Source organism: Hippopotamus amphibius, chromosome 2 (genome assembly GCF_030028045.1).
Source record: "Hippopotamus amphibius kiboko isolate mHipAmp2 chromosome 2, mHipAmp2.hap2, whole genome shotgun sequence".
NCBI classification, from domain to species: Eukaryota; Metazoa; Chordata; class Mammalia; order Artiodactyla; family Hippopotamidae; genus Hippopotamus; species Hippopotamus amphibius.
The window spans coordinates 12,937,935-12,952,790 of NC_080187.1; the positions used below are offsets into that span (position 1 = coordinate 12,937,935).

The 14,856-nt window shown below is 39.1% G+C and overlaps 1 protein-coding gene across 1 annotated transcript; it reads left to right on the top strand.

Moving 5' to 3' along the window:
* Positions 1-1,539: 1,539 nt before the first annotated feature.
* Positions 1,540-2,484, top strand: LOC130844882 (olfactory receptor 1G1-like). Its single transcript, XM_057721207.1, has one exon. The coding sequence runs from the start codon at positions 1,540-1,542 to the stop codon at positions 2,482-2,484; it is 945 nt and encodes a 314-aa protein (XP_057577190.1).
* The last annotated feature ends 12,372 nt before the right edge of the window (positions 2,485-14,856 follow it).

Consider the following 14,856-nt stretch of genomic DNA (forward strand, 5'->3'; position numbering starts at 1 on the left):
GGCCTGCCTTAGGAGGTAGCATTGTATGATGGACTAACTTCCAGGTCTGGTTTGAGTGTTGACTTATTCCCTTCTTAGCTGTGTGATTTTTTTCTTTTTGATGTTTTATTATTATTAGCTGTGTGATTTTAAGCTGGTCAGTTAGCCTTTCTGAGCTTTCCTGATATGAAAATGTAATGATACATGGCATATAGGTTGTATGAATTAAAAGATAGAAGTCATTGGCACATAGGAAACACCTCATAAATGATTTTTATATCTACAATCCTGCAAATGGTCTCTGAAGCCTTTGTTTTTTCATTCTCCCCCTTCTGGGAATAATTCAGAGTTATCCATATCACAGGCATTCCTCTTCCCATCGATGTTTCCCAGACATTCCAGGGATTCTGTCATTTGAGAAATACTCTAGAGATCATTTCTCAGATATTTTAAGTGATATAATTTTTAAATGGACTCCCTTCATGAGAGAAATCACCTTCATTCTTTCTTGTTTACTTGAGAGAATTTTACTATTTGTACCTCTAAGAGGGCAACTGGAGGAGTGAAAAGCCTTCTACTCTAGAGCCCTGATCTACCATTTATGGTTTCTTGGGCAAGTCACTAAACTCTAAGTCATCACCCAAATCCATCCTCTTCACTCTGGCTCTCTACCCTGGGTCCCATATGTGTTCTCTCTTATTGGCCGCCTTACATTATATAGGCATTCTGGCCCCGACAGTCCTTCTCTCCACAGTAGCAGAGTGATCTTTCCACACCATCAATCAGGTAATGATTGTCTGCTGCTTACACATCCACCTGCACCCACAGGTCTCGGACAGTACTACTAGAAATTTACTTCCACAGCACACTGCCCCTGCCTACGCCTCCCCACCTGTCCTACCCTCCCCTTTGTCTACCTTCTTTGAGCCACACTCACCTTCCTTCTGCTCCTCCAAATACACGTGCTCATGCCACGTTTACACTTCCTGCACACACTCTCCCCACTCCAGTTCTTCACTTGGCCGGCTCCTTCTTATCTATTCCTTCATAGTGAGTTCTTTGCTAACCATAAAATTTAAAGCAATCTGCTAGTGATCGCTATATTTTGTTTTCATTCTAATATTTATTTGCTTGTTTATGTAAGTGTTTCTTACATGATTCCTCTGACTAGTGTATTATCCATTGTTTCTCTGGTAGCTAGAGCAGGAGCTGACACATAGCAAGTACTCGCTGAATAGGTGGATGAATAAGTGAATTAGTTCTGGGTGCCTAGTCACAGGCAGATTGTAAGGAGGTGAAGATCACAAAATCTAGAGTCAGAATTGTCAGATTTAAACGTTACTTCTGTCTCTTTCGAAGGGAGTCAGTTCCTTCATCAAGAATATGGGTACAATAATAATAATCTCATAGATCTCTTTAGGTTTAAATGAGATAATGCACAGCTATCAATATTCCAATTCCTTCTTAATATTATGCTTGTGTTTCCATCTAGACAATATTAGGGAAAAAATGTTTTGGAAGCATCATCCTTCATTTTATTCCTTAGTTAACACCAGTGAGATGAAACCAGGAAACCACACATTCAATGTCTCTGAATTCCTCCTCCTGGGCCTGTCTGAGCAGCAGGAACAGCAACCGCTCCTCTTTGGCATCTTCCTGAGTGTGTACCTGGTCACCGTGGTGGGGAACACTGCCATCAGCCTGGCCATTGGCTCTGATTCCCAACTCCACACCCCCATGTACTTCTTCCTGGCCAGCTTCTCCCTCACTGACCTGGATTTATCATCCACCACGGTCCCCAGGATGCTGGTGAGCATCCAGGCTCACAGGCGCACCATCACCTATGCTGGATGCCTGTCTCAGGTCTACTTCTTCCTGTGGTTCATCGGTCTAGATGTTCTCCTCCTGGTGGTGATGGCATATGACTGGCTTGTGGCTATCTGCTACCCCCTTTACTACAGCTTGGTTATGAGTCCCAGATGCTGTATCCTGCTAGTGGTCATGTCCCTAATCCTCTCCCAGGCATATTCTCTAACCCACACTATTCTCCTGGCTCAGTTATCCTTCTGCACTGACAACATCATCCCCCACTTCTTTTGTGAACTTCTCCCCCTGTTGAAGCTCTCTTGTTCTGATACTTACGCCAACCGATGTGTGCTGACATACTGGGGAGGGGCACTAACCGTCTGGATCCCCTTGCTGATCATCATTTCCTATGCGCGCATTGCAGCTGCCATTGTGAGAATCCCATCAGCGAGCGGGAAGTGGAAGGCCTTCTCCACCTGCAGCTCCCACCTCTCGGCAATTTGCTTATTCTATGTGTCAGCTATCGGGGTGTTTTTCATTCCCTCCTCCGCTGATTCAGCCAGCAAGGACAGGATTGCAGCAGTGATGTATGCTGTGGTGACCCCCATGCTGAACCCATTCATCTACAGCCTGAGGAACAAAGACATGAAGAATGCCTTGGGGAGACTCCTGAGCAGAAGGACACTGGAATCTCCGTGAGGCCAAAGACATCATTTGGGGGAATTCAGGGGAAATCAACTTAGAGAGTGATCTTGGTGCCTCCATCCAAATCCTGCATCTGCCACTTGCTAGCTTTCCAACCCAGGGCAAATTAAATAACCTCCTTGAGCCAAAGTTTCCTCACTCACGAAAGGACATAATAAAATATTCTCTATCGTGCAGGGTTTCTGGAAGGGTTAGAAGAAAATAATATACATATATGTAAATTTATTTATTTATTTATTTATTTATTTATTTATTTATGTTATAGTAAACTCCCAGGAGAGTTTATTATTATGGATATTGTCACTTAAGTTTTTTAAAATTTTTTATTTTATATTGGAGTATAGTTGATTTACAATGCTGTGTTAGTTTCAGGTGTACAGTGAAGGGATTCTGTTATACCTATACATATATCTAATCTTTTTCAATTTCTTTTCCCATTTAGGTTATTACAGAATAATGAGTAGAGTTCCCTGTGCTATACAATAAGTACTTCTTGGTTATCTATTTTAAATATAGTAGTTGTACTTGTCAATTCCACAGTACTCCACATGGTGTAAATTTATTTAGATCTTCATTGTTTTCAGCAATATACAACATATGCCTTTGAGGTAAATATTTTCATTGTACAGAAGAGACAGCAAAGGCTCCAACAGGTTAAATTATTTACCTGAAGTTTCACAGCTAATAAGTGGCAGAGCCCGAATTTGAACCCAGGTACCTGATTCCCAAATGCATACACTTAATGCTTAAATGGACATGAAATTCACATATTCTTCTCAATTACTAGTTTTCTCTCTTTTTTGCTTCCCTCACACTGTTCACATACACAGTTTCAATCAACAACTTCTCCTAATACAAACAAACCAAGTAAAGCAAATAAGAAGCTAGAGAATGAGAGTACAGACAGCCTCAGAGATTCTATCTCCCTGAGGGAGCACACTTTCCGCTTGAGCTTAAGTCCTGTCCTTACTTAGATACCCTGAAATGACTTGTGAATCAAGCCACATGATCAGTGAGAAGGGGACTTGAACCACACTGTTTGGGACTCTCATCAAGTTTCTTTTACTGAACCATCATTCTTCAACAGTCTATGTTTAGATCTGTTTTAAAATATAATTGTATCAGTGTCATTATTGCATCTCCCCTAGGGATGCTGCTGAGGATGTATCCTAACAATCTGCAGAGGGCTTTATAAGAAAATGTAGGAGAAAGTTTGGAACCTGCACTGCACTCTGTATTTCTTCCCTACATAAATGAGACTCTACTGAGATCTCACTGATGAACTCAGATTTCTAAAATAGTTTTTTAAATAAAAGTAAAACATTAACATTAGAGTCCAAAATACTTAGGTTTATGTATTAGATTTACCATTCACTGCCTGTGTGACTCTCAGCAAGTTCTCAACATCCCTGAGTCTCAGTTTCCAAATATAAACACGTGAATAGTAACTATAGTCACTATCTTCTAAGGCTGCTGTGAGAATTCATATAAATAACATATAAAATGCTTATCACAGTGTCTCCTACCTACGCTATAATCTGCAAATTCTGCTTAAAACACAAACAATACCAAATTTTCTCTTCTTTTCTTTCTCTTTTCTTCTCTCCCTCCTGACCCCTCCCTTCCCCTCTCTTCCCTTGCACCTCCTCTCAGAGAGAAACTTGACATTTGCCATTTTAATTGCACAAGGTGACATGTCCATCCTAAACTTACCAGCGAATGAATCTCTGGTACCAGGAAATTGCCTCCAAGGTTTTTTGTTTTTGCTGTTGTTGTTTTAATTTAGGCTGCACCAGGTCTTAGTTGCAGCATGTGGGTTTCTTAGTTGTGGGGCATTCAGGCTTCTTAGTTGTGGCATGTATGTGGGATCTAGTTCTCTGACCAAGAATCAAACCCGAACCCCCTGCATTGGGAGAACAAAATTGTACCCACTGGACCACAAGAGAAGTTTCCCTTGAAATTTAAAAAGATATTGAGGATACGTCTCAATACTAAGGCTCTATCATGACCCTGGACCACCTTCTCCTTGAATGGTGCATACAATTGCAATTCTCTGCTACTCTCCATGACTTCTAGTGATGCCAATGAGTGTTACCATAGCAGCAGCAAATCCCTGACTTTTCTTGCTGCCCAAAGTCTAGACAAATGTTGATTTCACCACCCTTTCTTGCTTTCTAGTGTTTGAGGATCAGTTGAATCATAAGCACGCACTAACCAATGAATTAATGGCCAGGGACCATTTTCAGTGGCAGTTTCCAGTCCACATACATTGTCAAATTGACATCAAGAAAATGGTTGTAGACTCTGAGTTCAGGAACATTAGACTCATGTTCTCGCCTATAGAGCAATAGATTCTCATTTTCCTCTCTTGACATTATTCTCTATCTTTTCATATTCTACTCCCCCTGCCTTGAAAACCTTCTGCTATTTTCCATTTTGCAATGACCTACCCTCACTTCAAGACCCATTACAAATGTTTCCTTCTGAGTGAAGTTGTTCTGGATTCATGCACCTAGAGAGAATTATTAATTCATTCCTTTATGTACCCACAGGCCTTTGCAACCTTCTCTACAAAACTATTGTAAATAGCTGTTAACATTTAGATGTTTGGGGTCCATATGCTTAGCTATTTGAGGATAGAGAGTGTATCTTAAATGCCACAATTTAAAGAGTGTGGAGCTGGTGAATGAATAAACAAATAGACAAGTGAATAGAACAGAATAGAACAGAATACTCAAAAAAAATTAGAGTATGATAAACATAGAACTTCAATTCTCGTACAAAGATGCACTGTTTAGTAAATGTCCTGCAACAAATGAATCGCCATTTGGCATACAAGTACTAGGAGAAAACAAGGTAAATTCCTCTTTAATGTCATTACTCAGAACAACTTTCATTCAAAATCAAGAGGCAATAAAAATTGGATATATTTGATCATATAAAAACTTAAACCTTTTCATGGCAAAGAAACTCTGTAAACAAAGTAAAAGACAATTGAGAAACTAAAAAAGATATTTGCGATGTATATCACAGATAAAGACAAACAGCACTTTAACCAAGAGACCAAAACATACCAACACCATTCACTTCCTGAGATGATGTGATAAGAAGGGTATGATTTCACTTTTGTGAGATGTCAAAGTGGTATCATCTCAGTTCAACCATGAGGAAACCTCTGACAGCTCCAAATGAGGAACATTCTATAAAATAACTGTCTAGTGCTCTTCAAAGGTGTCAAGTTCATGAAAACAAAAGTATACAAAATTAAAGGAAATTTTAACAGTGAAAGGTAATGTATGAGCCTGGATTGGATCCTACCTGAAAAAGGACATTACTGGGACAAGTAACAAAATTTGAATGAGGTCTGCTGATTATTTAATAGAATTTTAGGGACTTCCTAGGTGGCACAGTGGTTAAGAATCTTCCGGCCAATGCAGGGGACATGGGGTTGAGCCCTGCTCCAGGAAGATCCCACATTCCATGAAGCAACTAAGCCTGTGTGCCACAGCTATTGAGCCTGTGCTCTAGAGCCCGTGAGCCACAAATACTGAGCCCCTGTGCTGAAACTACTGAAGCCAACGAACCTAGAGCCCGTGCTTCACAACAAGAGAAGCCACCTCAATGGGGAACCCGTGCATTACAATGAAGAGTAGACCACACTCACTGCAACTAGAGAAAGCCTGTGTGCAGCAACGAAGACCCAACACAGCCGACCAACAAACAAAATAAATAAGAAATAAATTCATTTAAGAAATAGAATTTTATCTATATTAATTCCTTGATTTTGATAATTGCACTGTAGTAATTGGGAAAGCTGGTTATAAGGTATATAAGAATGCTTTTTACTATTTTTGCAATATTTTGCAAGTCTAAAATTATTTCATAATCAAGTGTAAAAAATTAAAAATAGAAAAGTAAAAAACCAATAAAAATAAAATATGTAGAAAAGCCATAAATATTTGGAAATTAAACATCATACTTCTAAAAACCCATGAATCAATACCCAGGAATAAACCTTTTACCAGGAGATAAAAGACCTGTAATGCAGAAAACTATAAGACACGAATGAAAGAAATCAAAGACAACACAAACAGTTGGAGAGATATACCATGTTCTTGGATTGGAAGAATCAGCATTGTAAAAATGACTATACTACCCAAAGCAATTTACAGATTCAATGCAATCCCGATCAAATTACCAATGGCATTTTTTACAGAACTAGAAAAAGAAATTTTACAATTGGTATGGAAATGCAAAAGACCCCAAATAGCCAAAGCAATCTTGAGAAGGAAAGATGGAGTTGGCAGAATCAGGCTTCCTGACTTCAAACTATACTATAAGGCTACAATGATCAAGACAGTATGGTACTGGCACAAAAACAGAAATATACATCAGTGGAACAGGATAGAAAGCCTAGAGATAAACTATGGTCAACTAATCTATGACAAAGGAGGCAAGGATATACAATGGAGAAAAGGCAGCCTCTTCAATAAGTGGTGCTGGGAAAACTGGACAGCTACATGTACAAGAATGAAATAAGAGCACTTCCTAACACCACACACAAAAATATACTCAAAATGGATTAAAGACCTAAATGTAAGGCCAGACCCTATAAAACTCCTAGAGGAAAACATAGGAAGAATACTCTTCGACATAAATCACAGCGAGATCTTTTTTGATCCACCACCTAGAGTAATGGAAATAAAAACAAAAATAAATAAGTGGGACCTAATGAAACAAAAGCTTCTGTACAACAAATGAAACTATAAGCAGGACGAAAAGACAACCTTCAGAATGGGAGAAGATATTTGCAAATGAATCAACAGACAAATAATTAATCTCCAAAATAAACAGTTCATCTAGCTCAATATCAAAAAAACAAACAACCCAATCAAAAAATGAGCAGAAGACCTAAACAGGCATTTCTCCAAAGAAGACATATGGATGGCCAAGAGGCACATGAAAAGCTGCTCAACATTACTAATTATTAGAGAAATGCAAATCAAAACTGCAATGAGGTATCACCTCACAGCAGTTAGAATGGGCATCATCAGAAAATCTACAAACAGTAAGTGCTGCAGAGTGTGTGGAGAAAAGGGAATCCTCTTGCACTGTTCATGGGAATGTAAATTGATACAGCCACTATGGAGAACAGTATAGAGGTTCCTTGCAAAACTAAAAATAGAGTTACCATATGACCCAGCAATCCCACTACTGGGCTTATACCCAGAGAACGCCATAATTCAAAGACACATACACTCCAATGTTCATTGCAGCACTATTTACAATAGCCAGGACGTGGAAGCAACCTAAATGTCCATCCACAGATGAATGGATAAAAAAGATGTGGTACATATATACAATGGAATATTACTCAGCTATAAAAAGCCATGAAACTGGGACATTTGTAGAGACATAGATGGACACAGAGACTGTCATACAGAGTGAAGTGAGTCAGAAAGAGAAAAACAAATATCGTACATGAACACATATATGCAGAATATACAAAAATGGTACAAGTCAACCAGTTTGCAAGGCAGAAATAGAGACATAGATGTAGAGAACAAACATATGGACACAAAGTGGGGAAAGCTGGGAGGGTTGGGGGGAGTGAATTGGGAGATTGGGATTGCCATATATACATTACTAATAAGAAAAAAAATACCAAATTGTACACTCTAAATATATGCAGTTTATTGTATGTTAACTGTATCTCAATAGAAGTTCTTAAAAAAAAAAAAAAACCCCGAGTCAAAAAATAAATCAGGGAGATATGGAAAACTTGCAAGATATGGAAAAGACAATATATCAAAGTTGATGAGCTTCAGATAAAGTAATGCTTAAAGGGAAATTTATCACTTTAAATACTTACATTGAAAGATAATAAAAAGCATCTACTAAGTGACAAAATGTTCTACCTCAGGAAGCTATAAAAGGTAGGACAAGCTATACCAAAAGTAAGTGGAGGAAGAAATAATATAAATAAGAGCAGAAGTCAGTGAAATACAGTACAGATAAGAAAGAGAGGTAATTGAAAGAAACAAGTTGGTTCTTTGAAAAATCAACAAGACTGATAAACAGCTACTAGATAATTAAGAAAAATGAGAGAAAAATGATTATATCAGGAAGGAAAGAAAGATTCTCACTGCTAAGCAGTGGAAAACTTTATATGAACAAATTTGTCCAATTGGATGAAATAGACAGATTCACTGAAAAATACACCAATTTAAAACTGACCCACTATTGGATACCTCTGCGAATACAGTTAAAACCATTTAATTGTACACTTTAAATGGGTGTCTTGTATGGCATGTGAATAATATCTTAATAAACCAATTACCAACACAATATTCAGGTGTTTTAACAGAAAACTGAATACACAGAAAATAAGATTAATAAACTCAGAACTAAATCATAAAGAGAAAAGAGATGGAAAGAAAAAAAAAAACAGCCTAAAAGCCATGACGAAAACACTCAAAAGGTTTAACATACACATGTATTTATTTAAAATCTCACAAGAATATGATAGAAATAATGGAATAGAGGCAATATTCAAAGTGATAGTGTCTGAAAGTTTTCCAAAACCAATCACAAACATCGACTCAGAGATTGAAGAAGTCAAGTGAAATCAAAGCAGAGTGAATATAAATGAAAACAAAACAGGCATGTTATAATCAAACTACTGAAAACCAAAGAGAGAAAACTCTTAAAAGTAGCAAGAGGGAAATTAGTGTGAAAGTAGCAAGAACAAAACTACACTATATAGAAGTGGAAATATAACTGCCACCACACCTCTGGTGAAATCCCTAGAAGGATTGTATACAGTTGCTTACTGCATAACTCACATGCTATTGCAACCTTCTCTTGGATTTTCTCTCTTCCCTGCTCATTTTCCCTCATTTGTGTTTGCTGGGATCATCTCTGAAATAAACTAACTTTATCCCAGTCTTTGTCTCAATAACTGCTTTGAAGAAAACCCAAGCTAAGACATTTGGTAACCTAACTGGCTCTAAAGAAAACAAACAGATGAATCTTTAGTACAGCCTTCTGAAATTGGATTCCTTGCTCTTTGGATGATAACAGGGACCACACTGGTGGTGATAAACAGGGCAGTATTAACGCCTAGTGTGTGTAACTTCACAATCAGAAAGTCTCTCCACTGTAGTGGATTGGAAATAAGTGGAGGCAGAGGGGAAATCATCAAATTATGCAACACCCTTAGCACTTAAAAAAATAAAGGGCAAGGGTAAGTCTGAGGATTGTCAATTTAGTTTCCTTTTGTTCCCTTCTCTAGACATACTAAAGAAGGACAAGAAGAGATAGCTCGGACAGCTAGCCACTAAAGGCATGTTGTGAAAGCCAAATGGTTCCACGTAAGTATTTAAAGAAACCAAAGCACAGCATGTACTGAAAATCACACCCAGAACTTGATCAATAGAGTTTGGGAAGCGTAGCGTTAGAAGGTTTCCTGTCCTGAATCTAGGGTTCTTACAGGGAAAGGGTAGTGTGGGGGAACAAAATTTGCCGCCCCAAAATGTCTCTTTGGCTTGCTGATTATTTCAAGTTGAAAATCATAAAGGCCTGAAAGACTCAGGAAGAATCTTGATCTTCCTCCTAACTGCCTAAAAGGATGTAGATAGAGGACCTGTTCCAGGAAGGGAGCATCACCGTTGATTACTACAGTATGTAGACAGAGAGGAACCTGCAAAGTCTGCTTGTTAAAATTTCTTGTGTCCCATTGTCTCTGCATGGCCCCCAAAACATTTGGTTACCAAACATTTGCTTTTCCTCCTTCAGGTGAATTGCCTTCCTCCCCTTTGAAATCCCAAACTACTACCCCCAACATCCTCTTTTGTCTTCCACTGAAGATGATACTTAAGGTGAGGGTTTCTGCCATTTTGGACAAGTTACTTAGTTTTCCTAGGTCTCTCCCGTGTATACATGTTATTAAAATTTTATTTGATTTTTCTCCTGCTATTCTGTCTCATGTCAATTTAATTCTTAGACAAGCCAGAAGAACCTAGAAGGGCAGAGGAAAATTTCTTTCTTCCTAATGGCAGAAACATGAAATCTATTATTAGGACCTTTGGACAGAGTACTTTGAATCCTCAGAATTCTTTAATCCTATAGATGGGTAGAAGCATTCCACTTCCCCTTTAATGGGAACTCACTAATCAGGAACCCACTGCCTGATTACCATGAAGAGGTTTTATGGTAGATTTAGCAATTGCAGCTTCTTTTGCTCCCTGATTCCTCATCCTTGCAATTTGACTTTGTACCTCCTCCCATCAAGAAGTGAAATTTGGACCATCAGTCCCTCCCATCAGGAAGCACACAGGAGGCTCCTAGATAGCTTCCTCCACAAGAGGGCAGACAGCAGTATCAAGCAGTATCAGCAGTATTTCGTCTTGTGGAACTGAAAACCACAGCCACAGAAAGATAGAGAAAATGAAAAAGCAGAGGACTGTGTACCAGATGAAGGGACAGGATAAAGCCCCAGAAAAACAACTAAATGAAGAGGAGATAGGCACCCTTACAGAAAAAGAATTCAGAATAATGATAGTGAAGATGATCCAGGTCTTTGAAAAAAGACTGGATGCAAAGATTGAAAAGTTTACCAAAGACCTAGAAGAATTAAAGAGCAAACAAACAGAGATATGCAACACAATAACGGAAATGAAAACTACACTAGAAGGAACCAATAGCAGAGTAACTGAGGCAGAAGGGTGAATAGTGACCTAGAAGACAGCATGGTGATAATCCCTGATGCAGAAAAGAATAAAGAAAAAAGAATGAAAAAAACTGAATACAGCCTGAGAGACCTCTGGGACAATGTTAAATGCACCAACATTCGCATTATAGGTGTCCCAGAAGGAGAAGAGAGAGAGAAAGGACCTGAGAAAATATTGGAAGAGATTATAGTTGAAAAATTCCCTAACATGGGACAGGAAATAGCTACCCAAGTGCAGGAAGCACAGAGAGTCCCAGGCAGGATAAACCCAAGGAGAAACAAGCCAAGACATATAGTAGTCAAGTTGACAATAATTAAAGACAGAGAAATATTATTAAAAGCAACAAGGGAATAATGACAAATAACATACAAGGGAACTCCCATAAGGTTAACAGCTGATTTCTCAGCAGAAACTCTGCAAGCCAGAAGGGAGTGGCATGATATATTTAAAGTGATGACAGGGAAGAACCTCCAACCAAGAATACTCTCCCCAGCAAGGATCTCATTCAGATTCGATAGAGAAATCAAAAGCTCTACAGACAAGCAACAGCTAAGAGAATTCAGCACCACCAAACCAGCCCTACAACAAATGCTAAAGGAACTTCTCTAAACGGGAAGCATAAGAGAAGAAAAGGACCTACAAAAACAACAACAAAACAATTAAGAAAATGGTACTAGGAACATACATATTGATAATTACCTTGAATGTAAATGGACTAAATGCACCACCCAGAAGACACAGACTGACTGAATGGATATAAAAACAAGACCCATATATATGCTATCTCCAAGAGACCCACTTCAGACCTAGGGACACATAGAGAATGAAAGTGAGGGGATGGAAAAAGATATTCCATGCAAATGAAAATCAAAAGAAAGCTAGAGCAGCAATACTCATAACAGATAAAATAGAATTTAAAATAAAAAATATTACAAGAGACAACAAAGGACATTGCATAAAGATCAAGGGATCCATCCAAGAAAAGGAGATAACAATTATAAATATCTATGCACCCAATATAGGAGCACCTCAGTACATAAGGCAAATGCTAACAACTATGAAAGAGGAAATACAAGGCGGAAATAGACACACAGGTGTAGAGAACAAACACATGGACACCAAGTGGGGAAAGAGGGGAGGGTTGGGGGGGAATGAATTGGGAGATTGGGATACCAAATTGTACACTCTAAATATATGCTGTTTATGGTCTGTTAACTGTATCTCAATAAAAGTTTTTTTAAAAAAAAGAATGATGACAAAAAAAAAAAAGTGAAATTTGCACCCCTAGAATATGGATTGGCCTAAAGTCTTGCTTTCGCCAATAAAACAATAGCAAATTTGAAACAAGCAAGGATTTGAAAAGTGTGTGTTTTCTTGCTGTTCTTGGAAAACTGGCAACATGTGAACAAGCCTCAGCCAGCCTGTTGTATGATGACTCTGCTGAGCAAGTCTAAACTGCTAACAGCAGAAATGTAAACTAAATAAATGATTGCTCTTGTTGCTTTCTGAACACTAAGTTTGAGGGTGGTTTGTTACACAGCATTTGATAACTGATACAGACCTCCTCTGAGGTGGGTGAAATGACTCACAGGATGATGTTTGCCTTCAAATGCCTGCCACCCTCATTTTCTGTAGACTAATAACTTGGAACAGATTTCAGCATAGCCCCAGCTATGAGGATATTTACCTAATTCATTGACATGGGAGCAGAAGTTGACTAACACATACCACTAGTAACTGGAGGAATCCAAATAGAAGTGGATCCTCAGGGTACTGGACAAGGAAGTTATGGAACATAAGGCTGGGTTAGGAGATAAGAGCACCTACAATGAATTCTCATTTACTGCTGGGACCATTGATAGGCTTGGAAATGATGGTTGCCTACATTAAATGGCATGCAGATGCCAGAACAGCTTGGCAAAGTATTGAGAAAGAGGTCAGAATCTCAGGGTTGTGACTATGTTAGAATGGATTTATTATATGAGACCAGTGAACCCATCAGCTAATTACATTCCCCAAGAAGGAACAGAAGACACTCCCTTCATTAAAGAAATAAAGGATACGCTGGTGGGGAAGACAACAGAATCACTCAAAAGTTGCCTGGGGTCTCTCCTCCCTAGGACACAACTGATAGGAAACACTAACATGGAGTTTGCCTCCCTGTTGTCAAGAAGGATAAAGTTATTTTGGGGTATCAGAGGCTCAGGGAGCCGCACTTAATCATCAAAAGTAATGTGAATGAAAATACCAAATACTAAAATGTGCAGCAAGGCTAGATCTTCTAGGGATCTGTCGAAATGGCTGACACACCCTGGTGTTTCTAGGGCTGAGATAGAGGGGAAGCCAACAAGGATATTGCTAAAATTATTATAACCAAAAAATCAAAAATAGTACGTGGAAAGCTAGTGATGCTTTTGCAATAAAAATCGTAATCTTTCATCCTGTCGTAAGACTTGAGCCAGGGTGTAAGGGCATAGCAACAAGCCACCATACAATGGAAATGCTGTATTTGGGATTAGGCTCAAGCAGGTCCAGAGAGGACAAGCAATAGGCACGGTCAGCCTGGAGCCCCATGTCCTCTACCTGGGCTTCAATTTCCTTTCACTCAACTCATACCACTGGCCTGTAGGGATGAAAACACCTGGTTCATAGATACCATCATGATGCCTTGTGATGTGCTAAAAATGGATGGATATATACTGCCAAGATGGATACTGCCATATACAACTCCACTCAGGAGGGACTCTGAAGACCCATGGAAAGAAGAAATCCTCCAGTGGGCAGAGCACTAAGTCCGCTTGCTTATGTTTTTTGAATGGGAGTAGAAGCACAAAGATAAGAATATAAATAGACTCTTTGGAAAAGAGGAATGTCTTGTTCTGATAACTTGTTCTGAACTCTCGTGCACTGTTGGCGGGATTGTAAGCTGGTACAGCCACTATGGAAAACAGTTTGGAGGTCCCTTTAAAAACTAAAAATAGAACTACCACATGACCCAGTAATCCCACTACTGGGCATATACCCAGAGAAAACCGTAATCCAAAAAGAAACATGTAGCATAATGTTCACTGCAGCACTATTTACAATGGCCAGGACATGCAAGCAACCTAAATGCCCATCAACAGATGAATGGATAAAGAAGATGTGGCACATATATGCAATGTAATACTACTCAGCCATAAAAAGGAATGAAATTGAACTATATGTCATGAGGTGGATAGACCTAGTCTGTCATACAGAGTGAAGTAAGCCAGAAAGAGAAAAACAAATACTGTATGCTAACACATATATATGGAATCTGGAGAAATGGTACTGAAGAACCCAGTGACAGGCAAGAGTGGAGATACAGAAGTAGAGAATGAACTTGAGGACATGGGGCTGGGGTGAGGGGCGAAGGGGAAGTTGGGACGAGTGAGAGAGTAACATAGACATATTTACACTACCAGCTGTAAACTAGACAGCTAGTGGGAAGTTGCTGTATAACAAAAGGAGATCAGCTTCATAGGAGATGCCTTGGAGGGCCAGGACCAGGACGAGGAGGGTGGAGGGAGTCGTTGGAGGGAGGGGATATGGGGATATACGTGTAGATGCAGCTGATTCACTTTGGTGTACCTCAAAGACGGGTACAAGAGTG

Bases quoted from the DNA above. Each gene is read 5' to 3' on its own strand.
- LOC130844882 (XM_057721207.1), top strand. From the start codon at position 1,540: ATGAAACCAGGAAACCACACATTCAATGTCTCTGAATTCCTCCTCCTG.